The sequence below is a fragment of the Gossypium arboreum genome, chromosome 13 (assembly GCF_025698485.1).
Source record: "Gossypium arboreum isolate Shixiya-1 chromosome 13, ASM2569848v2, whole genome shotgun sequence".
Lineage (NCBI taxonomy): Eukaryota > Viridiplantae > Streptophyta > Magnoliopsida > Malvales > Malvaceae > Gossypium > Gossypium arboreum.
Window position 1 is genome coordinate 8788008 of NC_069082.1, and position 27090 is coordinate 8815097.

A 27090-nucleotide genomic window follows, 5' to 3' on the forward strand; every position below is an offset into this window, starting at 1 on the left:
TAATTAAGATCAAATCAATATAATAAAATTTAGTATAATTAGAAATATTATAATATTTAAAATTAAAAAAAACATATATAAAGCAAATTTTTAATCACGTTTTATTAAAACACAGGATACGCTACAGTTAAGTGCACACTTATATTTACAGATGTGTATTGTATTTATGCTCCTTATTCCTTCCACAAATCTACAAATACAATCACATATTGCCAATCAAGGTAATATACCAAGGCCCATGGACGTTGACAGAAACTGTAGCTGCAACCACCAACACCTCCGCCGCTTTCACAACCCTTTCAGTCAGTAAACCGCTGCCTGTCCCAGTCCCAACTTGCCGGAGGGCAATTTCCGCCAACTTTCTACCGTAGACACCACTCCCCCCAAACACAACCCCTCTAAAAGCTAAATAAACAGCACGCCATACCTTTTCAAACACCACATCCCCAGCTTGCAAGCTCTTTGCTAGCATCCTCCCCATCATAACTTTCCACATTTGAACCTTATCCTCGTCTGTTACTCTTGAGAACCCACTGATTACTTCAACAATCCCTTCAATTCCGACATCTTCAACATGGTCCAAGAGCTCCAAGAGCCGCTCAGTGCAAATCAATATTATGCTTTCCATGTCAGTAGGGCTAGCTACAACTTGCTCGCTCGAGAAAATTTGCCGACAAATAAGAATGCTGCATGTAAATGATCAGATATTTAAGATCAGATCCTTTGTTCACTGTCAGAAGGCTACAAAATATTTTTTTTTTGCAAGAAATCAATCATCCGAATACCTTGTGGATATTACAATTATCTTCTGAATCTCAGCTTGAACACCCCTCAATCTGGCGAGGTTAAGAGTAAAGGTTTCCGGCAGAAAATCCAAAGTTAGACCAGAAACTCCACTTACTAACTTCAGCAAACCAAGCCTCACCAACATATCAACTTGATCTCCATTGCATTCTGGTTGTTCATGATCTGACCAAAGAACATATGACTCATCAGTATGTTAAAACAATTGCACATGTCATTTGGCTTACACTTAGGACTTAGATTCAAACAATTTGAACAGTTTCATATCCAAACCTGTAACTTTTGAAGGGTTGACAAATTTCATTTGGCTTGCATTTGCTGAATTGTAGCTTCCACCAGTTTTAAGCGTGATGGGAGTCTGACCATCCCGAGAAGAACTATCCTGGGGCTTCAAAGTTGACACAGAATTTTGGTGTTCTCCCCATTCTTGATCTTTACAGTTCCAAACAGACGAAAGCCACCGCATTGTCAATGGTAAAGAAGACCCAGCATCGGAAGGAGACCCATAACGGTTCTGAAATGCATTCCGAAGGTAATCCAAACCTGCAGGTCCCTTCAGCAACGGCTCCATCATCCTTATACGAGCTTTGCTGATCTCTCGCTTAAGATCCTGTCAAGGAAATGCATATTATGCACCAGAACCTCCTCTTTCATAACTTTAACACCTTCAAAACTGGTGATGCATGAATTCATTCTATCAAGAAGAAAAGAAATGGGCATAAAAGATACCTGAATCTGCTCAAGGACAAAACGTAGACCCTTTATCATTGCAAGGGCAGGAGAATGATCCGGCTTCTCCTTGGCTTCACATATCTCAGTTAACTCTTTCAATAACCTCTGGTTAGCAGCTTTCATTTCATCATCATTGGCTGGAGAGGAGAGCTTCTGCAAAGTGATCAATGCAAACCCCAGAATCCTTCCAAGATAGTCAATGTCCAGGTTGCCTGACTTCAGCACCTTTGAAAAGGGGGAAAAGTAAAATAATTAGGACTGCATAGATGGAATTCTGAAACGGAAATGATAAAGGCAGGGTAGAAACCTGGGAGAGAATTTCCAGATCAATAGCATTGATTATTTCTTCTCTCCAACTCTTAGGAGCCATTTCACAAATTTCATCCCTGACTTCCTTCACAAGCTCAATAACTCGGTCATAATTGGGCTTATCCTGACTCATAGATTCCATGATCCCGTCCCAGAAAGCCTTCTCCATTGTTTCTCTTATCTTTGCCTGCAGAAGATGAAGAACTTACGATAATAAGTATCAAGCATGGCAGACAAGAAAATGATCAATTCTAAGGTAATTTCCTTTATTTGAATATTTCATAAAATCCCATCAAACCAACCATAACAGTTATAAAGCTTGCAAAAGTGTCAAAAACCCTGATGATGATTCTGAGTGTCTGCTTCAAGTACAAATAGCAATAAAAAGAAGAAATGCACAAACCTTTATGCCATTTTGATCTTCCTCGATGCCACTGATGCTATCAACAAAACCACGCTTTTCATGAAGAAATTCATTAACAATCAATTCATTCTCAGAGACTGGCTGCTTTTCAATAGAAGATGCTATCTGAGTGTTTAAATGGCTGCTGCTAGGCACAGAGGAAACAGAATTCTTGGATGAGGATGTGCTATCTTCATCTTCCTTAAACAGAGAGCGGACAACACGGTTTGGCATCTGAGTCAGATCAGTTCCATTATCAGTTCTAGCAGTCAAAGAACTAGGAGAACCATCTGTGCTTGAAGATAGGGAGGGTGTAATTGGTGATCCCGTTGGGCTGCCACCTTCCTCTGATTGAAAAAATTTAGTCCATGTTTCAGATAGTGCACATTCCATTCGTTCAATTCCAGCATCTCCACACAAATGTTGCACTTTCTCCCTTAAAAGTTTTTGATCTTCCATAACCTGTGTTTAAAAAAATTCAATGAGGATTCTCTGCAGTTTAATCTAAGAACAAGGCGGTCACTTTGGTTATAACTAAAACTTTGAACCAAAAATAAATTAGGTAATACTAATTAAAAAGTTTGAAAAACTTCTGCATCATTAAGTGTCGTCAAACTGATCAGAGTGTACTTATAAATTTGCATTGATATTCACTGGTATCAGAAAAAAGATCAATAGTGAGATAGTAAGACCTGTCTTTGAATAGCCTTCGTATCATGAGTAAGAGCAGTGTTATCTCCTTTTGGAGTCAACTTGCACTTTTGTATCATTGAGAGCTCAAGCTGGCAAGCAGCTCTTACCAAGTCCTCTTCCAATGACTGAGCATCCTTAACCTTCCACACCACGAAAGAACTAAGGTAGGAGCACCATGCTTTATCAAATGCTGCGAGCTGTGACCTAAATGTCAAATGTTTACTTAATGTAGAGTCAGACTCCTCATCAGGACTCCGCATTGGACCCTCTAAAATGATCTTTACCAACAATTCGAACTCTCGAACAAATGCTTCTGCAGACTTGGCCAAAGCAATCTCTCGCTCTCCTTGACCACTTAAAACAGCCTCAGGATGGCCCAATATCATGTATGCACAAAGAAATACTCTGACAGGATACCTTGATACGGTAGTAAGACTTTTGGCAGCCTCCTTTCCCGACACAACTCTCTTAGTCTCTCTGCTTCTCATTGAGGTCCTGGGAGTGGTCCTCCTCTTCGGAGTAGCAACTCTTTTGAGAAGATGGTCAATGTTATCCAAACTGGATAGATGATCAGTAGCACCAACTGCTCTTGCGACCTTAATGCGGCTCTCAATTCGATCGAGCAAAGCTTTCACAGTTTGAAGGGTAGTAACTGATTCAATCAGAAGAGCAAGTTGCTCAAATGGCATTTGTTTAACAGAATTCTCATTGATTTTCAAGGAATCAAAGGCTTTTGCCAAGTTTAAAGTAGTTTTTCTCTGCCTAATGAATCCCCTCCAGCACCTGAAGAATACAAAAGTATTAGATACTAGGATATTAGTAGTTTTAACCTTTTAGGTATTGACCCAAATTGATGCATGAAATCTTTTGACAAAAACGATTTTGTAATAATTCCCGGTAAGGAATTCTCTACTGCTGCAAAAGATATTTTTCAAAAGACCCTCTGAAAATTGCAACAATAGATAATAAACTGTACCGAGCACATACAGTCCATGAAACAAATACATCTCTCAAATGATCAACTAGGAAATGCTGGTCTTATACCTTGCTAATTTTCTAGAAAGCAGTTCAGCTTGCTTGTACATCCTGGTATAGTTCTCTTGAACAGATTTATGTGATCTTCCTCTCTGCCTCAAGTACTCTGCTCTCTGTCTCTTTGCCTAATTTTCAATTATTAATAAGAGAGACGAAATCTATGCAATAAAATATTAAGAAGAAACAATGACACATTTGCACTTGGGAGAACCATACAATACAAAAGTAATGGAAAATGCATACCCTTTGCAGTCTGTCTTCTAACTGGTCTTTCATTGTCCTCCTCTCAATCTCACGCTGATGAGAGATTGACTTAGCAACTCTCTTAACTTGCGAAATCCTAGCACAAGCTTTCTTCTTCTCTGCTTCAAGCAGCCCCAGTCGTTTTTTCTCAGCAGCAGCACGCTTTTGATGAATAGCAGCACGCACAAGCTCCTTATATTTACTTTCTCTAGCCATCCTTCGTAACAATGATTGTGATGATCTCTCTCTTAGGGTTGCCCTCCGCTGGCTGTAAGCCTCAAGGATAAGCATTCTATTAGCCTCTGCCTGTTGAACCCGTGATTGAACTTTCGTGCCAAGCTTCTCACGTTCCTTCTCAAAACGCATTTCTACCCCAGTTTTTGCTGCTTGCCGCAATTCATCTAACTTCGCTAGGCGCATCTGAGCCTTAGCCAAAATGCTCAACCTGTTAATTCACCAGCCTGTGAGCTTTCAACTTAAAAAAATTTACCGCCAACACAGGACTAGAATTTGTTTTATCCTTTGAAGATGTACCAGATAACTTCCATGCTGTCAAAATCCATATAGAACATAACAGCAGCACAAACAAATCACACACGAAAATATTTTGGAAACAACATAATGAACACAGCAAGCTTTGAATAGATAGTTAAAGGATGCTATAAAAAGTGTAAAGGATAATAATGAAACAACTTATACGAATAAATAATTTAAAATGCTGCAAAAAGTATAAAGAATAAGAATGAAACAACTTATAATCATCAAAGGCAGTATAACACTAGATTTGGCTGTACCTTTTCTGCTCAGCAGCTTGGAGCTTCGCTTCAAGGCGCTGACCAAGATCTTCCTCATTTGAGGACCTGGAGGGGCTTCTTGGCTTTGACCTCGCCTTGCTTGACAGGCTTTCATAGAATTGCTACAATCAAACAGCAACCACAGCAAAAATAAGTAGAGAGAAGTGCACGTACAGAAAACTAAAGTTCCGGTTCTAGTTAATTTGCCGCACATTTCAGTAGACATGCAATATATTGAACAGTTCACAGTAAGTGTAAAATAATGGAACCTAAACTACAGTTGGTTAGAGAGTAAACAAATTATTCAAAAACAACAATGGAAATTTGAGCTTTGCAAGAGAAACGAGAGAAGTCTGTACGTGAAATTTAGTACCAAAAAGTGCAAAAATAATTCAGGCAGGAACAACCCACCCCACCCGTTTACCTAACGCAAAGAAGCATACTTCAGAACAAAGATTTTATGTACGGAAGTGTTTTCATAAAATGAAATCTAGATTTCATTTAACAAAATGGAATCGTAAACTCTATATTACCCAGATAATTAAAACAACCACCGCCGAAACAAATATGAAAAATAGATTAGGAAATATAGCAGAATTATATTTCGGTTAATTTGTTCTTTATATCTAAAAAAATGACTCAATCTAAACCACCACTAAGCTAGCTGGATTCGTAGTCATATCTCTTCTAGAACCGTATGTAATTAACTTTGAAAATCATCATCAAATTCTCGGTCCTTCTTAAACCCCCCCCCCCCCCAAAAAAAAAAAATTTCAGTATTGATCTCGACTAAACCAATTACTTGTTTCAGTTTATCGCCCAAGTAGCTCATAAAATAATTATTTATAAATTAAAGATTCTTCAAAAATCCTCTTTAATTTCTCACCAACTACGCCAAAAAAATATTTCAAAAAATAAAATAAAATCAATTAGAACGGAAATCTTTAATTCAAAAAATAAAAAAGAAAAAAAAAATCTTGGCTTACCTGCCTACGAAGATCCGCATGTCGAAGCTTCGCTTCGATTTCTTCTACAGTGGAAGGATTCTTACACTCGGCAAGAAGCCTCTTCCGAATCCTCCTCGGAACACGCGAAGACGACGGAGTCTCACTCGCCGGAAATTCCAAAGCCACCGCTCTCCCACTCTCCAGCGTCTCCATCATCATCATATACACCAAATTTACACACACAAAACGTATCTATACAATTCCACAATCACGATATCCTAAAAAATTACAATCGAGCGTAGAAAACTTCTTATTGATTATAAGAAATTACAGTGTTTTTTTTTTCTTTTTCTTTTTCTTTTTCTTGTTGTTCTGGAAGTTTTGTTTGAAAGCTTTTAAAGAAACAGAGCGTTTCGGGGTTTTTTTTTTTTTAAATTACTTCTTTAAATTTGTGGGAAATGTTTTGTCAAAATAAAAGCGTGTTGGAATTGTGTGTGGTCGTCTAATCGGGAAATTACTTATCCTGATTGTACGGATGTTAGCCACGTCAGACATTACTCTAACGGCTCTTTATTATATTTTACTTTACCTTTCGAAATGACGCTATTGCCCTTTCCTTTGCATTTTTCTACTTTCTCCAAGAAGGTCGGTTTGGACGTTTGGTTTAAGTGAAATAAATTAAAGAAATACTTTAGAAAAAAATTACGTCACATCTAAGGTAAGAGTGAACAAAAGAGAAATATAAAATGAGATTTGGTTAGAAATGGTAAAATTAAAACACTAAAATGGTAGTTTTTGTTTGAATCATGTCTAGTATCGGACGTATTTTTCTAGATTTTACATAAAATGTAAAATAATAATAAAATTTATATAATTATATTTGTTATTATATAAAATAAATTAATTTTCTGTAAATTTTAACTAAATTAATACTCGATTGATAAGTTTCAACTTAATTTATCTTTTAAAAATAGTATAATTACGGAGTTGATTTTAGTTAAAATTAATTTTATTTTTCATTTTGGACTAGTTTTGGATTAAGATAATTTTGATTTTCAGTCAATTTTAGATTTTAGATAATTTAATTATTTAGGGTTAAGTTTGATGGTTAAGTTATAGTAGGTTAGTTTAAGATCATGTTAATTCAATTAGATTTTTAGATTCAATGAAAAGTGATTGGTTTATAAATACATATAAATAAGTAATCTTTTAAATAGTGTTATCAAAATTAGATCGAACTAACCGTTTGAACTAAGAATTAGTGGTCCGACTAATTTAATTAATAATATATAATAAAAAATAGAGAAATTGTTATGAATGGATCAAAATCGAAATTTAAAACAAAAGTCAACCGTTTAATTAATTTATGAATATTTTTAATTTTATTTTATTTTATTTTATTTATCATTAACCCAATAATTATCCTAAACAGATCTAATTAAATATTGAATTATATTTAATAAATTGCGTCTACTACATTTATTAATTTTCTTTGGGTATTGAAAAAAGTTGAATATCCTTAAAAGAACAAAATAATTAATTAAAATAATTAGCCTGCCTTTAAGAACACAACTTTTAGTTGCCAACCTAATAGCAATCAAAGCATGGGCACTGTGCGTTGATATGAATCTAAGGATATTCACTAACTGTAAGTTGAGTTTAAATCGTGTTAATCGCATTACTATTAAGGTATATATATATATATATATTTTATAAGAATATGTTTAATTGATAAATTATTTCGTCAATTAAATTTTAATATTTATAAAAATATTTTGAAAAATACAAAAAATGAATTCTTAAAATAATCTAAAAGGATTACTTTTTAAAAATTATAAAAGTTTGAGTCTAAATCGTACACAAATGTCACATGTGAATTCTTTTGTAACCTTTTAGGTTTAATTTTCATTATGTGCGAGCCCTATATAAATTTATTTTATGCTTTGTGCTAAATTTATTCTAATTCTAATTAATTGGACATGTATTGTTCGTGATTTATTTTGTCTTGATGATTATACATGTAGGTATACATTATTTAAGAGATTGATTGAGTTGGTATGACTCGTCATCGAATCTTAACTTGGTTATAAAATTATAAAAATTATTATTTTAAAAATAAGAAATATTATTTCGAGGTATTTTTATCTTTTATATTTTCATATAAAATATAAAAAATATATAAATATAATGAGATATGAACATGAAACATCATGATTTTTATAATATAAAATTTTATCATTTCAATCAAAACAACATTTAAATTTTATATCAATTACATAAAATTTTCACCCCATAAATCTAATATTTATAAACTAATTATATATCACTCAAACCATGATGGGAGTTTTCATTGAAGTTGTTTCCAAAGTTCAAAATTTTCAACCGGTGTAGATTTGTTGACTCAATGGGTAAAGAGTCATGAAAATTATTGTCAAAAATATCGAGCCAAGCAAGAAAAGATAGATTTCTCAATTGAGACGGAATGGTCCCTGCAAGATCTATGCTTGATAAATTCAGAACAATAACTCTATGGTGTCTAGATTCGCAGGTGACATCAATCTAGTTGCAAATTGTAACATCCCGAAATAGGGTCTAAACGGAACAGTGGTTGCGAAACCACAAATCTGAGGTAGAAAATTTTATTTTATTATTATTTTGAGGTTCATGATATGGTTGCATGATTGTGTGAAAATTTCGTGATGAAATTCTATGCATAAAGTGCTTAAGTTGAGATTAGGGACTAAATCGAATAATTTGCAAAACTTTCATTCTAGAAGTTTTTAGTATGAAATTGCTTTGGAATATTAATTAGGAGGGTTTAAATAACAATTTGACCAATTTCTAAGTTCATGGACAAAATAGGACATGGATGGAATTTTTGAAAGTTTAATAAGGAAGGGCATTTTGGTCATTTGGATATTAAATGAAATAAAAAGGGAAAAATAACACAAAATTCATCATCTTCTTCATTAGCACGAAATTTCAAGGGTTCTCCATAGCTAGGGTTTGTTTCAAGCTTTCAAGCTCCATAATCAAGAAGAGCGAAATTCGGGAGTAGATCGGGAAAAAGAAAAAGTAAAGGACTAAATTGTAAAGTTTAGTCACATTTTGTATCGAGTTTTTATCAAGCCACTCAGGGATCGAAGGAAACGTCGGAGACCCGATCACACTATCGAAGAAATCACATTGGTATAGTTAGACGTTTCGTTTTGTGTATGGCATGTATAGGAACTTGGTTTCTTTTGATATGATATGATCAATGAATGATGTGTAAATACTTGCTAGTGATTAGCTAATAGAGTGGCTGATGATATACATGTTTAATAGTATGTATGATTAATTAGTAACTATCACATGAAAACTAAGAAAAATGTGAAAGTAACTTAAAAACAGATTCAAGTATCAGAAATAACGGGATTTTGAAAAATCACAAGAAATTGTAGAGACATGGGTTGATGGTGAATAGTATATGAAAGTAAAGCTCGTTGTGTCTATTTTCATATGGAATAAGCAAAACAGGTAAAGGTTTTGTATTTTATAGGGTATCGAGTTTTGGTGAAATAGGGCGGGCGATTTCGGATCCCCTGTTCCAACTTTAGAAATTCACCATAAATTTTACAAAAATAATTAGGTGGTGTACTTTATATGGTTAGAATCCTTATTGAATCTAGTTTTAATAGAAACAAACGGTATAGTCATATGATTTTTGTACAGAGAGAAAAGTGCAGTGCAGTCGAATTCTGAAACAAGGGTAACTTTAACTAATAAACTGTATTAATTGGCTAAGTCAAAAATTCTAGAAAAAAATTAGTAGATAGATATATGAGTCTAGTTTTAGGAAAAATTTACGGATCTTAATTTCGAGTTTTGAAATTTGAGAAATGAATTTTTAAGCAACCATGACGCAGAAAAACAGTTTATTCCGAAAATTAAAATAAGTGGTTTAGAGTTGTTTAAAAGGTAAGATAAGTTTAGTAACACCTCAAGCTTGACTCCGGTGACGGTTTCGGACGTGGGGTGTTACACAAATAGAGATAGAAGTAGATCAATTGATTATTAAGAAGTTATGAGAATCATGAATTATAAGAAATTTTAGTGATTGAAAGACTGGTTGATCAAGGATGATGTTGGACGAATTCAATGACAAAATAGCCCTTGCAAGGTAGAGAATACAAATCTCAACCAATAAAAAATAAGAAACGGTTAAGGGTTAAATCTTCGTACTCTCTCGTACTCATGACATGTCATTATTTATCCCTCATCTAACTTAAGCATTGAAAAATATTTCTAAGTTGGAATGCTTATATAGTTCATCTTATTATGTGTTAGCTGGTTTTAATCATTATTAGCCTAAGATCCATCAAGCCCAGTACCATCTTGTAGTGGCTGAACAAGACTATAATAATCCCAAGTTTATTTTTAAATGAGTTAAAATAAATAAATTATAATTTTAAAAATTAATAATGGAAAATTATTTGTAATTTTCTCTCTTTTAAAACTTACATATGGTTTTTGACATTGTTTTTTTTTTCAATTATTTTCTATAAGCACTTGTTAAGGTTATAAAAATAATTAATTTTATAATTTAATTTTACGATTTTATCAAATTAATGATAAAAATGAATTATTATAGATTAACAATAAGAACAAAAAGTAAAGGGTTATAATTTTTGGGCAATATTGAGTGGGCTTAGACTAAATATGGGCTTCACTAAAGCTAGGACCGTGAACCTGTTGGGTTATTTTGGATATTCGGACCCAAATAGCCTATTTTTAATTTTTAATTTTTTTGGCACTTCTCACTGCAATTGAGTCCGATGAACCTCAAATTTTAAATCGAGTTTTACCCTTTACATCTTTGTTGATACAAAGTTTTGAGACAATGGTTAGGTTATGGTTTACACTGATGTGCCAAGACTCACTAAAGGAGATTTGAGATGATGGTTGAATATTGTTCACACTGATGTATCAAGAGTCAATAGAGGACGTTATAGAGGTTTGGATAGTTGTGTGAAGTTGAGTAGAGTTTCGATATTGTGTTTTTTGCCATAAGTTTTCTTGGAGACAAGGGGATTTTACAGAGAAGTTTGACGTGAGTTATTCTAAATAGATGTCCCATCAGGTAGGTTGATGAGGTATAACAAATAAAATCTTGGAGTATTTTATTAAGATATTATTGGATAAGTCAAACCCTACTCTTTGTAGAATTAACAACAGAATCTTAGGTGATTTATGAGATGTGATTAAAAAAACTTTCATTGAATCTAATCCTTTATAAATTATTTAATGCAATTTCAATTTCTTTTTTCATATTATTAACACATCATTCTCTCGATCCTAAACTCTATACTCTATATCATAGGTACAAGGTCCGAATCTAAAATAAAAAAAAATGACTGATAAAATGTGTCAATAACATGAAAAAATATGTTGAAATGATATTAAATAATTATTAATAGATATAAGATGATGTGGCGTTTCTATTTTATATCGTCTTTTTCCTATACTCGCATATTAAATACATACAAATTAAAATGAATTCTTCTATAAACAAATCATTTACGATTAAAGTGGTTCAAGAGACAAAAATTTATATATATATATATATATATATATATATATATATGTAAGCAAAACAACATAGTTTTATTTGAAAAGGCACAAATCTTAAAAAGCAGCAAAAAGAACTCCTCCTAGGTTGATTTTTTTTTTTTTTTTTTTGTTATGGACAATGATTTTGAATGGAACACTTATGGATGATAGAACGTTGTAATAACACAAAAGTGAATCTAAATCCCATTAAAAAGTTAAAGAAGAAAGAGAAAAAGAATATCAAAAGCTGCATCAAGAATCAAAGGGGAACACACCTCTCCTCTTGACTACAACAAGCTTCTTCACTTTCAAAACATTAATAATTTATTATTACACACACTTGAAAAGGGGCAAAAGAAAAGCCTATGAGAGACAAAGACAAGGGAGATTCTAGTTCTACAATTACAAGTTCCAATATGTATAGTCAGGAAAGTATACTTTTCCAATTTATATGTCTACTCCCTATTGGCCTTTAAAATGGAACAATATATCCTTTAGATATCATGCCAGAAGCCAAAAGGACAAGATTTCTTCTGTTCACAGCACTTGTTCACGATAAATATGATAATTTTTTTATTTGAGATAATATTGAAATATCTTATTGGTTTTAAAGGCTTTCATCTGTGTATAATGAGTTTTATATTATTAAAATGTTAATTATATACAAAATTAATAAACTTAAAGGTTAGATTAGTAAAATCGATTGAGTCTTATCTCAATTAGTATGAGTATTATTGTTAATGCAACAAGACACGAGTTTAAGTGTGTTGAAGCACATTATCTTCTTATTTATGGGTTGAAGTAAGACTATGGGTAGTTCTAGATATTGTGTCAAAAAAAGTAGATATGATCGAAACCTATAACGAGGTTATTAAAAAAAAAAAAGGGGTTAAGATGGTAAATGAAGAGATCCATTTTCGTGTGTGTGTGTGTTTTTTAAAGTTTGTTCATGTTTAGTTTGTGTTCATTATGAATTTCGAAATTGTACTCGTGTTCGTTTATTAAAAGTTGTAAGTGTTTATGTTCTTTTATCTTAGTTAAATAAACTTATTTGTGAATATTAAATCAACATGTTCACATACATGTTTTTAAACATGTTCACGAATGATGTTCGTGAATAATGAACAAACGATAATCATATATATATATATTATTTTTATATAAAACAATCAAATATAAAAGTTAATAATTATATTATAAATAAAATAAGCACATAAACAACAATAAAACTATTAATTACATACTAATCAAACAATAAATAAATTTTAAACCAATTTTAAATTATTTATTAAACGAACATAAATAAGCCTCAAATTTATTTTTATTTTCGTTTATTTAGCTTGATAAATGAACATAAACAAATAGCAAATAAATTGTTCAATAAACAATTCATTTCAATCCTACTAAAGGTCTATATTGATTTTAGCCCTCTATTATGTTGAATTTTAGTCTCTATATTAATTGACACATGATCCCTATATTTTTATTATAATAATTATTAGCAAGTCCAAATAGATAAAACTTCACTATTGCTAAAGTAATGACGTAAGGTTTTCATTGTTATTCAATTATATAATTAGAGTCACATAAAAATTTAATTAATTATGTTTAATTAATAATAAATTCACATATTAGTCAAATCTTAGGGTTGCTTTTCACATCATTACTTTAATGGTAGCAACTAATGGTGTTATAAATTTCTACCTACCAAAAACATTAAAAAATTAATGATATTATTATGCCAAATTAACGTAGAAGAATTAAATCTTAAACTTTAACATGATAAAGGGACTAAAACCAGAATTAGACCAAATCTAAAATCTGGACAACGTGTGCTAAGATTAACAAGATGAGATAGGATCCATAACAGACCAAACCAAATTTAGTTTTCAATGGCAGCCTAATTTCAACACATTACTCATATATTGCAAAATTATCAATTTTCTTTCCAATTATTCATTGTTCACGAGGTGGTAGGCAGCAAGTTTGTGGAAACTATTCAAAGATTTTCATCCATTGGCATTGCCCATTATGTGATTATGGTTTTATTTCCTCAAGCTTTACTTTAAAAGGTATAAAGTTGCATTTAACTCCAAATATTTATTCATTTTATCATTTTAGTCTTAATTCTTTTTTTTTATTGACCTTTAAAATCTAGTCAAACGACTTTCTTTTGAATGGAAAAGTTGACTAAATTGTTAAAATTTTAATCATATTAATATAGTAGCCCGCATGACCGTCTATGTGCAAATACCGCTAACATGGATAATCCGTTGAAATTTTTTGAATTTTGAATTATTTTTATTTTTTAACTTTTATGAAGTATCGTGTGCTTCCACTTCCACTTGGTGACCACGTCAGTGCCATTAAAATTTTAATGATGATTGACTTTCATAAAAAAAAAATTTAAAGAAATTTTAAAATTGAAGATCAAAGTAATCTATAAAAAGAATTAGGGCCAAAATGATCAAATATGTAAACATTAAAAATTAAATTTGTCATAATATACATGATTTAGGCATTTAAAATGGATAATGATTTAGTACATTTAATAAAGAAATTAAACATGATTAAATTGAATTATTAATTTTGAAAGGGACTAAAATTAAATTATATCATTTAAACAAGAGGACAAGATGATTGTCTGCTACCTTGATTATGAGCTTACATGAATACATTGTGCTTGATTCACATTTTAAGTTTTGGAAAAATTTGCCATCCAAAAATTAATTAAATGTAACTATTATGAAACAAAAGAATAGAGAGAGTAAAAGTAAAAGAAATAGGAAAACACATTACAACATATTTTAATGATGAATGAAAATGATTACAATGATTCTTTAAAGTCTATATTTATAGACATAAAAGGTATAAATAAAATAAAACTTCACTTCTAATGAACTTAGAGCCCTAATCTATATCAAATTTATCTTAATCTTGATGGACATCTTCTTAATAATAAAATATTCATAACACTCTACCTTGAATGTCTATTGGTAAATAATGTGTTTCGTTATTAAAAACCTTACCACGAAAACTCAATGGGATAAAACCTCAATTAAGGAAAAAAAGTACCGCAACACCCCTCACTTGACCTGATCGTTGAGTTTGAGTTACGGAATGCTACAATCATTTCCGGAGCAACTACTAATGAAAACATTGGAAATAAATCATCTAACATGCTAACATGTCATAATTATAGTCATTATATGATGAATAATATTTCTTGAGACTCAATTGAACATACGAGAACTTAATTGATAATTCGAACATGAAATAGAATCAAATTGCAAATTTTTTTGGAACAAGTATTGATATCCCTGAAGGGTACCAATAAATGTTGAAAAATTCATCCTTAAATCAACATGTATCAATACTTGATTTAAGGTACCGATACTCTCATACAATTATCGCTACTTTTTGTTAGTATCAATACCAATTTGCGATTCTGTTTCTTTGTAAAAACCAAATCAAAGTCATAGGTATCGATACCATTGCAAAATATTGGTACTCTGGTATAGAGTATCAATACTTTAGTCTGGTATTGATACCATTTTAGCATTCTGTTTATTTGAGAACTACTTAAAAAAAAAAGGCTAAGAATCGATACCTTAGTACCAAAAATGTCCAAACTTTCATTTTGGTGACCATTTCATGCCCAAACCAAATTCTATCTAATTGACATTTTAAAGCACACCTCAAACCTGCATAAACTACCCAAGATACATATACCATTTCATTATTTAACCATTACCAGAATCAACGTGTCTATTTAAGGTGCCAAACACATCTAACAACTTATTGAAAACACAACTTATTCTTCATGATTTCAAGCCACTCAAACCACATATAACTGTACCATCTCATGATCAAAATCATACCATTATGTATTCAAAGCTTACCTTTCAACTACACACATTTAGTGCCTATCATATTGCTACAACACACTTTATACATATATGGACATTAGCTTTCCGAAATTCAATCATTAGACAAGGTTTCAACCAAACTATTCATTCACCAATTAATACATATCTAAGCACCTAAGTACATGCCATAATACCGAGCTTAAAATGAATAAAAGTCTATCAAGTTGATAAAGGGATAATGTGAGCTTCGTGGAGTCCAATCAACAAGTTTTGCAAATCGATAATCTACAAACAAAGGAAAAATGACTAGGTAAGCATTACAAATGCTTAGAAAATCAAATTCTTACTTACTCTTGTGACGATTACTACACGCCCACAAGTATACGCCAAAACAAACTTTTTGGCAGATAACACTACGCCAGATAGACTATTTGCTACTATACGCCGAAACTTTGGACCCATTAAATCTGGGGTGTTACAGGTTTACCATCATATGTGATCAAACAAAATAGATATACTAGTATTGAATTGAAGAAACTATCAAATTAATAAGTCCATAGGTATTTATTGATATCATTTTTAAAGCATCCAAACTCAATACAATAAAATAAAAGCCCAAGCCACATGCATATATTGCAAGTACAATTTATCAATTTTAAAAAATGTGCACAAACAAATATTTCATTTGCATAGATATATGTGCAAAATAAACAAAGTGCATGATCACACAATAAACACACTCAACATTAATCTTATAATCAGTCTTTACATTATCTTCATTTTCCCACTTCTAGTGGGGAGAAGAATTATTATAACCATTCCTTTTACAATTATTATAAAGTCATTTACTATGTCCATGTCAAAGATTACATCTATATATATTGCTACATTCACTTTAGGGAATGAAACAACTAATACAATGGGCTTTGTGGTTTTTCATTTAATAGTTCGCTATTTAATTCAACTAAAACCAAGCATGACATTAATTCATAATATATCTTAAAAACTTTTTCATGGTATTGCTACTGCAGGAGTACATTTGAATAGTAAAAAGTTGAAAAAGTTTTCTTTAACAAGTTTTTATTAGTAATATTATTCCCACATAATTGAGAACTCATCTTAAATACTGCAGAGTTATAGTCACTTACAGATTTAAAATATTGCAACTTCGAGTACATCCAATCATAACGAGATTTAGATTGAATTATTATATTCTATTGCTCAAATCTTTCTTTTAGATTATTCCACAATTTAGGTGGATCTTTCATAGTCAAATTATATTGCTTCAACCCTTAATGGAGATGATGACAAAAGAAAATCATAGTGATAAGCACGATAAACTGAATTTAATAACAGTATTAATAATTATAATCAAGAACCTAATTTCTTTCATACTTTTCAAAATAGATATTTATAGCAATAGTGATTCATATCAAATATAATTTTTCCTCATTCACAATCTTAATAAGAGATCCATTACAATGAATATCTTTTAAAATCAATGCATTAACCCTCACAAATTTTTTATTTTAGTTATTGATGTATATGCTCCTCTAGAGATTTTACTAATTTTATACTACCAAATATTGATAATATTAGCTCTACTACCAAATATTGCAATAATATTATTTTGTTTCAGTGCTAAATAAGATAAATACTTTCTACCTGTAAGGATAATATTCATTGTCACATTGCCAGCAAGACATATATTTCCTTCCACAAAGATTTGGGCATATGATAAGTATTTGACCAATCTTCCTTAAAGAAAATTAATGGATTTTGAAAAACAAATTTAGGCATAATTTAGGTAAATGACCAATGATATTTCATTTCACATTGATAATACAAATTATCTCTATCCTTTGAAGAGTTATCTTGAGAACTTTCATTGTTCTTTCATTTATTACGGTGTTTACACTTTTAGTGGTTACTATTATGCCACTTATCGTGTTCATGATTATACTGTAACACCCCTCACCCGAGTCTGAGGCCGGGACTGGGCACGGGGTATTATCATACTTAACCACATCCATACAATCGTTTCGAGTCACCAAGACTTCAAACTTTTTAAACTCTTTCGAACTCTGTTTAAACTCTTTAAAGTGGGCCTACGAGGCTTCAAACTTTCCTTGGAAACCATTTGGAACCAATTCGGGTCCTTAAACCAACTAAATAAAAATGACTATTAAAACCAGGCACACGCCACTGTGGAAGGGCAACACGCCCGTGTGGTCATTATAACATGGTCGTGTTGATGACCCGTGTGACACACACGGCCTAAGCATCTAGGGACACACTCATGTCCCATACCCGTGTGAATTAAATTCTAAATTCGAACCTACAAGGGTTTTAACATGGCCTGACACAAGCCCGTGTCCCTCACACGGCCATGACACGCCCGTGTCTAAAAACCTTGACATTCTATTTCTGATGTCAGCATCCAATTTAGGGCACGCGGACGAGGCACACGTCCTTGGCCAGAGGCCGTGTCCTCTACACGGCTGAGTCACACGGTCGTGTCTCTGCTCGTGTGTTTACTACCATGCATACTGACTTGTAAAATTTACGTACAAGGAACACACGACCAAGCAACATGCCCATGGTGCTGACTGTGTGTCACATACGGCCTAGACATACACCCGTGTGTCTACCCGTGTGGACAATATAAGGCTATCTACAAAGCCCTTTGCCACCCTGAAACACAATCTAACACCAAACAACATAACAAAGTCTACCTTAGTATGATTTCTCGACCAAACAACCATAGCTAAGGCCCATACACATTTTATATATCCAACTATGCCAACAATTTCACATTCATGTAAAACTATCTTGCAGTTATATATAAACTTTCAATATTAGCCATTTTCTATGGCTTTATACAAAATGAATCAAATGCTAAAGCAAGCCAACACATTTGGAAAATTAACAATGACACAAAACTCAAAAGTCAAGGTCCTATACATGCCATAACTAAAAATAATAGATCTAACTATACCAAGTTCTTCGGATGATAGTGTGATCGATGCCTCCGACGTCCGATGATCCTCGAGCTAAATAGGCGACACTATAAGAAAATGGAAAGAAGAGGGAGTAAGCATAAAGCTTAGTAAGTTGCATGTAATAAATATAACAACAACTTTACCATTCATCATCATGCTCTTAGTACTAAAGTAGGCATAAGCACAACTTACTCATCACTATCCAATACACTTCACATAGCATATATTGAGCTCACATCTCAAACATTTCAAATAGGTACTTGTACCACTCACAACATGGTTATACTTTCCTCTTTTAACTTAAACTGTAACTCTCACCATTGAACCATTTGGAATGCTATCAGATATTCATTGAGCCTTAAACATAGGGTGTAATGTCGATGCCATGTCTTAGACATGGTCTTACGCTGGCTCATCCATCAAGTCGATGTCATGTCCCAGACATGGTCTTGCACTGACTATCAAAATCGAGGTCGATGCCATGTCTCAGACATAGTCTTACACTGGCTCTCACATCTCCGTGCCGATGCCATGTCCTAGACATGGTCTTACACTGACACCTCTATACGTGCCGATGCCATGTCCCAGACATGGTCTTACACTGACACATCTTGTAGCCGATGCATGTCTCAGACATGTCTTACACTAACTCTCGTCTCAATGCCAATGCCATGTCCCAGACATGGTCTTATACTGGCTCTCATAATGTGGCTGATACATGTCCCAGACATGTCTTACACTAGCACACAAATAACTCGAATGTCATAGCATAAATATCCGATTTATTTTCTAAGGTTCAAACAGGAGTTCTACAATCTCAATATTCAACGTACAAAATCATTTCCACAAACAAGCAATTTATGCTATATCAATTCAAAACCATATAATAATAATATAGTTGTATTATTTACATACAACTTACCTTGGTATTCAAAATGTAGGCAACTAGTTCGGCTTAGTACACTTGATTTGCTTTTCCTCGGTCTAGGCCCGAATTTTGTAATTCTTGATCTAAAATGATAGAAATTCATTCATTTCATCAACATATTAATCTAGGCACTCAAAAATTCATAATTAAGCAAAATGATCATTTTTCCCCTAAACTTTCACAAAATGACCATTTTATCCCTAGATTCGAAAATCGATTTTTTATCACATTTTCTCACTAACCAAGCCTAGCCGGATACTTTTTATACTAGAAGCAGCCCAAAAGTCTCATTATTACACACATGAAACATCTATTTCACAATTTATGCAAAATGGTCCTTAGTTAGGTTTCCATGAAAACTACTTCACAAAAGTTGTTTATTTCACAACCATAACTCATATTCTTCCATAAAATATTAGAAATAAACATGTCTACTATCATGGAAAAACCCTATACTTTCAACTATTTTACAAAATAGTCCCCTTGTTAGAAAGCTCATGCTACAAGGATCTCAAAAGTACAAAAATATTCAAGAAAAGCCCCCAAATTCACTTACTTGCAAAGGCTTTAAGTTGCTGAAAATTTTCAATCTTCCATGGCCATTTTCTTGGAGGAAAATCGGTGGAGAAGAAGGAGCAAAACAAAAAGATGATAGCCTTTTTCTTAGGTTTTATTTTAATCAATTTAGGCCACCTAACTTTGACTTTCTCATCCTTTTTGTCCCTATGGCCGGCCACTTCTATTTTAAGGGTCTATTTTCCCTTTAAAGGCCCCCAATTTGGTTCTCTAGCTATTTGAAACCCTTAGCTATCAAAATAGGACTTTTGCACTTTATGCGATTTAGTCCTTTTTCACAATTAAGCATGCAATCACTAAAATTAATCCATCAAAATTTTCATGCTCTCGTATAATTATGCCACAACACATAAAAAAAATTTCAAAATAATTTCTTCGACTCCGGATTTGTGGTCTTGAAACTACCATTCTGACTAGGCCCAAAATCAGGCTGTTACATATACCCTTTAACTTTTTTTAATGTTTGCATTCATTTCGGAGAATGTAACAAATCTAGCAGAGTGAACCTTAAACATTCCAATATATTATTTATTTAAAGATAAACAATGTCACAAAAGCTTATCTTTGAGTGAGCAATCAATATATGTATTTAAACAATCAATAATTTTTGAGATAATCCAAACAAAAATTACCATATGTACTCAAATAATATACTACAAAGGTTCATTAATAAACCTTATGAACCCATCAATATTTAATAATATAACTTAATAGTTTGATCAGATTTAAAACAAACAAATAATAATCATACCTCAATTAAAAAAAAAAAAGGTCGAAGCTCCTTAGCAATCTAAAATTTGCCTGATAAATCCAAGATCAAGAACTAAAATCAATGCTGAGATCAAATCTTTCACCATCCTCAAAAAATATAAATAAAATAAGTTAATCAAATTAATCATAAATTAAAATTAAAATAAATCTAGATATAAAATATTAAGAAAAACTTCATGTAAATCCTCGCATTTTGTGTCTAAGACCTTATAGAATAAATCAAAGGTTACAACTTCGAATCCTCACACTAGCGTTGGTTTTTATTTTCTTCCTTCTGGTGGCAATCGATTATAAGAATTTATTGACAAAAAATAATAATAACCCTTGAGCGGTTGTGAAAAGACAATGATGGTGCTTAAGCCTAGGTTCGTGCTTATAACGTGTTATGAAATAAAGTATAGAGAGTAAAAGCAAAAGAAATAAGAAAACACAAGAAAAAAATGTATTTCATTAATCAATGGGAATGAATACAATACGTCTCTAAAGTTTAAATAGACATAAAATTATAAATAAAATAAAACTCAATAAATATTAGAGTTTTAATGTATATTAAACTTATCTTCATATTGATAGACATCTATAAAATATTCATAACAACAACCACATTTAATCTCATTAGTAAGCATGCGCTTTGAAAATTAATAATTTAATCTAAACCTTCATAATACTAAATTTTAAAAAAACCCTTAAATTAAAAAGAAAGTACTTAAAAATAATTATAATATCAATATAAAAACATAATATAATATTAATGTACAATTTAATAATTTATATTTTTTATGAATTATAAGAGGAAGGTAAAATCTTTACATTAATGCTATTAGCACAACTCAAACTCAAACTATATCTAAAGAAATAAACATCCTTACCACTAAATTAATACATAGGGTTCATCTGTGTGTTTTCTTAAAGAAAAAAAAAAACAGAAAAAAGGGGAAAACATAGGAATCTCTGTGGGTTTGTAGTCCTTGAGGCCACTTTTTCCATCATTGTTTCACAACCGAAATCATTAGTTATTTACTATCACAACTCTAAGAGAATCTCTTATGGAAATTGCAAAAAGATATGTTTGAACCAAACATTTCCACATTTATGAGGACACTGTTTTTCTTTAAAAAATAAAATAAAAAAATATAAGATCATTAAAATAGCATTATTGAGATTTTGAGGGATTTCTTTTTCCCACTACAAATTCCTCCACCAATATATCAACTCTAACATATTCATGCACTTAAACTTCCATCAATATAATTATAAAGTATTATATTTAGATGTTTAGAAAGGTGGATTGTGACTTAATTTAATTCTTGCAATAATTAAAACCCAAATTTAAATATGTTAAAACTTCCATTATCTTCTAATTTAAAAGTTAAGATATTACGAATAGTAATAAAATTATATAAAATGTAAATTTACTCATAATTTTTGTTAATTTGTTGTACATAAATTATTGAATTGTTGATATTTGGTAATTCCTTGCACAATAAAAAATGTTGAACAATTGATTTCCAAACCGATCATTTAATGAGAAAGTTTAATAGTGTTATTTTAATTTTTTTTAAAAATATTAGGATTAAATTTTAAAAACTTAAAATTAAAGGATGGAATTTATAATTAGACCTTAAACCAAAATCAAAAGTTAAAATTGGGGGGCAACTAAAATTATTTGAAGATTTAGAGGTCAAGATCCACACATACATAAACAAAAAGTTTAGTCCTTTCATCATTAGTGAAAATGAGTCATTGTCTCATTAGATTTTTAGAGTGTCTTGTTGGCAGGTGGCATAAAAATCCCTTTTTTTAGGTGTAATCTTTTTTTTTTCTTTTTTAATTTAGTTGAAATGAGAAGGATATTTTGTTTTCTTTTTCATGAGAATTTTTTTTTCTTTTTTACATGGAAAATTGATGTTAATTTCAATGCTTAATTATTTTAATCTTCTGTCTTTTATGGATCTTGACACAATATCTAGAATTATTTATAATCTCTCTTCAATTTGTAAATAGAAAGACAATAAGGTTCGACGCATTCAAACCCACATCCTCTTGCATTGACAATAATACCTATACCAATTGAACTAAGACTTAATCAGCATTTAGAGATCAAATTGTATAAAAAGTTTTTGTATTATAAATTGCTGAGAGATTTAATCTCCTAGTTATAATTTTATAGTTTTAAGTTTTTTTGAAACAAGTATTTTCAATCCCGATATTAATTACTTTCATTAATTATATTAAATAATTTGACATGATTTATTTATTTTAAACATATGATGATGTGTTATATATATATATTAAATTTTTTGTTAATCTGGACAAAAAACAAAAGAAAAAAGTCACAATATTTGTCTTGTTGTATAAAAATGCTAAGGATGAATAAATAATCAAAGACTTAAAATATATATTTTAGAAACAAAGAGACTATAAACAATCAAATTACACTAAAGAGACTGAATCTATAAAAGATACAAAATATAGGGACTTTTCATGGAATTTTACCTTATTTATAACAATGCTTAACAAAACATTTTCATGACTAGATTTTCAAAGGCCAAAAAGCTTTAAATCTTCAAAGTTTTTGTAGTACAAATTAATTGGAATCCAAAGAAAAAGTTTTTCCATGCAAGCCACCATATGTACAATTAATCTTTTTAACCATGGAAATAAGGACAATACTCATAAAATTGTGTTTCAGAAAAAAAGGGCAAACAAGAAGCATAATTTTCTTTATGATTTGCCTGACAAAAAACTGTTAAATATGCTTTCAGTCCTTGTACTCTGCAAACTTTTGAAATTTAATCATTTTACTTGTATAATTTGAAAATTAAAGTCCAATTTATATGAATTTAAATATATAAAATTTCAAAATTCAAAGTTTTTAATTAAAAAAGCTCATCAACTTCTTCATTTCCTTATGAGTGTATATATTGAATACAAGATCAGATTGTAATATTTAGACAACAAAGAGCTCAAAAGAGCATCATTTTCCTTTTCTTCCTGGAAAATATAACATTTTCTTCTATACCAAACAGAAAAGGAAGAAGAATCTGCCCTCTGTCTCTCCTTTGGAAGATCTTGCTTTCTGTAGAAGCTAATGGCTATCTTTTATATATATATATATATATATATATATTCTTGTTTTCTTATCTTTAAGAATCATATTCTCCTTTCTCTTAAGGCATTTCCTTTTCTGGGTTTTCATTAGAAAAGGGTTTTCCTTCAAGACTATTGCTGCTCCAAACACTTGACTTCAAAGAACAATAAGTTGAAAAACTGAAAAGGTCTAGTTTGATCTCAGTCCCTGTACTCTATAGATTTGAAATTTAATCTCTCTATTTTTAAATCTAGGAATTAATCTTTTAATTGTCTAATTTAAAAATTAAAATTCATTTGAAAACATGAATAACTTACCTTCGTTAATCTAAATATATGTTATCGATTGAACTTTAATTTTAAAATCGAACAAGTAAAGAGGTTATATCTCTACAATAAAAGCAGATGGATTAAAATTTCAAAGCTCCTAAAAGTATAAAGTATGGGGTGGAATTAAACCAAACTAAAAACATGTTTTAAGAAAAAAAGGGACCAAAAGAGAAATTAAAGAAAAAAGGGGAAAAATAAACGAAGAAATTGAGTGACATGATGCCACTTTTTAACAACTGATTCTTTTCACTTCTAAAATTACTTACTACTACTGCTACTGCTAGTACAGCCTTTGAGTGCAACTTTACCTATGAGTGCACATGTCCAAAACCTTTTTCCTTCCTTCAACTATTTCATCAAAGAAATCATCAATTTGTCCAATTATAGTTTCCACCCCACATCTCAACAACCCAAAGCAACTCTTCAAGTTGTCAATCTTGTCTTGTATCTCAACTTGCAATGATGATACCCCATATTTCACCATCCTTTCAATTTCACCCTTCACTTCTTCCATCGCCACCTTTGCTTCCCTAAACTCATAAACCATGATCCCTGCTGCCTGTTGCCCTCCATTTTGTTGTTCCATTTCGTTACACACCCTTTGGTGTAGCCTTGCAATTGAAACCATGAAAGCTGACCCAAACATCACATGCCCTTCGTGCTCGCCCTGGATGAAGCTGAGTTGAGGCCAGTAATAGACGAGACCACTGAGCAAGATCATTAGGATCAATGAAGTCACATTCCTCATTGCATAAAGCACACCTCGGAACCCATTGAAACCATTCAACTTTGATTCTTTTGTAATGTTTTCATCAAATCTTAGTGATAGCTGTCTTGCTCTTGTTTCTATCAGGTTCCTATTTTCCTCTTCCAATCCTACAATTTCCCTTTGGCACCCCATCATTGCCCTTATAACCTACAACACCAAATCAAGAAAAAAAAATAAACTTCCATTGAAAACCCAATATGAAAAGGTTAGTGTGGACAAGGTTTTGGGTTTGGGTTATTTTGAGGTGAAATTATGGTTTTCGTACATTTAAAGTTAGTCGTTATACTTTAATTTAACATAATTTAATCCTCCATTTTTATAATATCATTATTTAGTTTAAATAATTAATGCACTTAATTATTTTTGAGAATTTCAGAAAAATGTCAGTGAATTTTTTTATCTCTATATTTTGATTTGACATAATTTAATTTTTTATTTTTATAATATTATTAACTTAATCTAAATAGTTAACTTTTGATCTAGATTTTTCTTAAAAACATCCCATTTAATATAAAGAAATTCTATCTATGCATGATGAGTTAGAAATATTTGGTAAAATGTTGATTTTTTCCTAAAACACCCTCTTCTAATATAAAAAAACTCTATGTTTGCATTAGAAAATATGATTTTAAAAAGAAAAATCAATGTAAATATTTTAACCGGATATAGTTAACTAATAACAATATAAATTTAGAGGGCCAAATTGCACCAAATTAACGTATAAGAATTAAATCAAATTTAATGATAATAACGGACCAAAACAGCAATTAGACCAATTTGTTTTTGCACTGACCTGGCGAGCAAACTGTGGGTTGAAGTGGTGATGATGGTCAATCGAGGAAGCAATATTGGCAGCGGAAGAACAATAGCTTTCAATCCCTGAAATGCCAGATTTGAGCAAAAGGCAAGCTTCCCATAGCCTAGTGCTTTCATCCATGTATTCATCCAGCCATTTTTCTCCTACAGGAAGGTGAAGCCTTTGAACCAAAAGGGTCAATTGGGAATGAAAAGATCGAAGCGAAGAGAGGGTTTTTTGAAGGAACTGCATCGACATGAAGTTACACGAAAGGAAAGTGCAGTCAAGGTCTTCAAGCTCTTGGTTTAGCATGGTGTAGAAGCCATTAACAGATGAAGTAGTGGTGCATGAAGGATCCATAATGGAAGAAGAAGAAGAAGGAGGAGGAGGAGGAGGTGGGTTATGGGTTATGGTGGTGGTGGTGAGGGAAAAAGTTGATGGAGATTGATGGATATTTATATTGGAAGATGAAGGGAAAAAAAGGGGTGTGTAAGAGAAGTGATGAATAGAGAGCTACACCTTAATAGCCCAGTCTTCTATGGTGAAAAGGATTGTTGGGTGCAATTATGTATGTTTCCTATACAGTGGAGGCGATGATTGGGAATCTGTTGTCTTCATTATTTTTAAACTTAAGGTCTTATTTTGTTTAAAGTCCTTCTACTATGTGTTTTTGACTTATTTAGTCCCTTTATTATAATTTGGTCTTTTAGTTATTTTTTTCGTTTCGAAGTATGTATTTTTCAATTCTGAGATCAATTTTTCCATTAATTCTACCAAATATTTTGACGTGATTCATTTCTTTAAGAAAGTACGATTACATGATATGGGGAATGTAGAATATTTATCCAACTATACAGAAATATCAACGGAATGTGTATTTTTAATCTTGAGACCAATTATGTTTCATTTTTTAATATGACATGTACAGTATATGTTTAGCCTTGCGACAGATTGTAATTAAAGGATTAAATCCATAATGAAAAGAAAAGAAATGATGGAATTGTAATTAATGGATTAAATCCATAAAGAAGGCATAGTACAAGGACCATTCATAGAATTTTACCAAAAAGAAAGTTGAAACATGAAAACTTCATGAGCTTCTTTATATAATTGCAGTACCCAAAGGGAGAGTTTTTTTTTTCCTTTGTTTTGAGTACAAGTAATAAATGGAAAATGTAATTGAAAGTAAAATCAATCAAAAACAATCTTTGCAGCTCTTTATTCTATGATATGTTAGATTTTGTTCCTTGGGGGAGCTGTAATAGTTTGACCACAACTTTGATTTAGATTCTTCTCCTTCTTCTCATTCTTCCATTTTGATTTTGGTTACCCTTTTGAATTGAGTGCCCATGCCCTTTGCCTTATTGCTTCCTTTTACCTTTTCTCCATCTTCTCCAACATACTATT

At 31.5% G+C, this 27090-nt stretch overlaps 2 protein-coding genes and 1 long non-coding RNA gene across 3 annotated transcripts; all 3 read right to left on the reverse strand.

The window, feature by feature from the left end:
* Positions 1-78: 78 nt before the first annotated feature.
* LOC108463809 (uncharacterized) lies at positions 79-6447 on the reverse strand. The gene is made up of 11 exons (XM_017763741.2): positions 6000-6447; positions 5014-5135; positions 4220-4664; positions 3986-4101; positions 2941-3724; positions 2249-2710; positions 1844-2032; positions 1534-1761; positions 1078-1414; positions 786-969; positions 79-686 (listed from the first exon to the last, which is right to left on the reverse strand). The coding sequence occupies exons 1-11, from the start codon at positions 6180-6182 to the stop codon at positions 203-205; spliced, it is 3534 nt and encodes a 1177-aa protein (XP_017619230.1). The 5' UTR covers positions 6183-6447; the 3' UTR covers positions 79-202.
* An 11757-nt stretch (positions 6448-18204) lies between these two features.
* LOC128286567 (uncharacterized) lies at positions 18205-19988 on the reverse strand. Its single transcript, XR_008277176.1, has 3 exons — positions 19908-19988; positions 19346-19434; positions 18205-18488 (listed from the first exon to the last, which is right to left on the reverse strand). It is a non-coding gene; the product is annotated as an uncharacterized LOC128286567 (long non-coding RNA).
* A 3582-nt stretch (positions 19989-23570) lies between these two features.
* LOC108463370 (uncharacterized) lies at positions 23571-26239 on the reverse strand. The gene is made up of 2 exons (XM_017763318.2): positions 25681-26239; positions 23571-25034 (listed from the first exon to the last, which is right to left on the reverse strand). Exons 1-2 carry the CDS (start codon positions 26041-26043, stop codon positions 24423-24425), a joined length of 975 nt encoding a protein of 324 aa, XP_017618807.1. The 5' UTR covers positions 26044-26239; the 3' UTR covers positions 23571-24422.
* Between the last annotated feature and the right edge of the window lie 851 nt (positions 26240-27090).

Bases quoted from the DNA above. Each gene is read 5' to 3' on its own strand.
- LOC108463809 (XM_017763741.2), bottom strand. From the start codon at position 6,182: ATGATGATGATGGAGACGCTGGAGAGTGGGAGAGCGGTGGCTTTGGAA. The intron at 5,136-5,999 runs GTAAGCCAAGAT...GTTTGATTGTAG, and splicing joins ATGCGGATCTTCGTAGGCAG to CAATTCTATGAAAGCCTGTC. The intron at 4,102-4,219 runs GTATGCATTTTC...ATTGAAAATTAG, and splicing joins TAGAAGACAGACTGCAAAGG to GCAAAGAGACAGAGAGCAGA.
- LOC108463370 (XM_017763318.2), bottom strand. From the start codon at position 26,043: ATGGATCCTTCATGCACCACTACTTCATCTGTTAATGGCTTCTACACC. The intron at 25,035-25,680 runs GTCAGTGCAAAA...TTGGTGTTGTAG, and splicing joins ACCCACAGTTTGCTCGCCAG to GTTATAAGGGCAATGATGGG.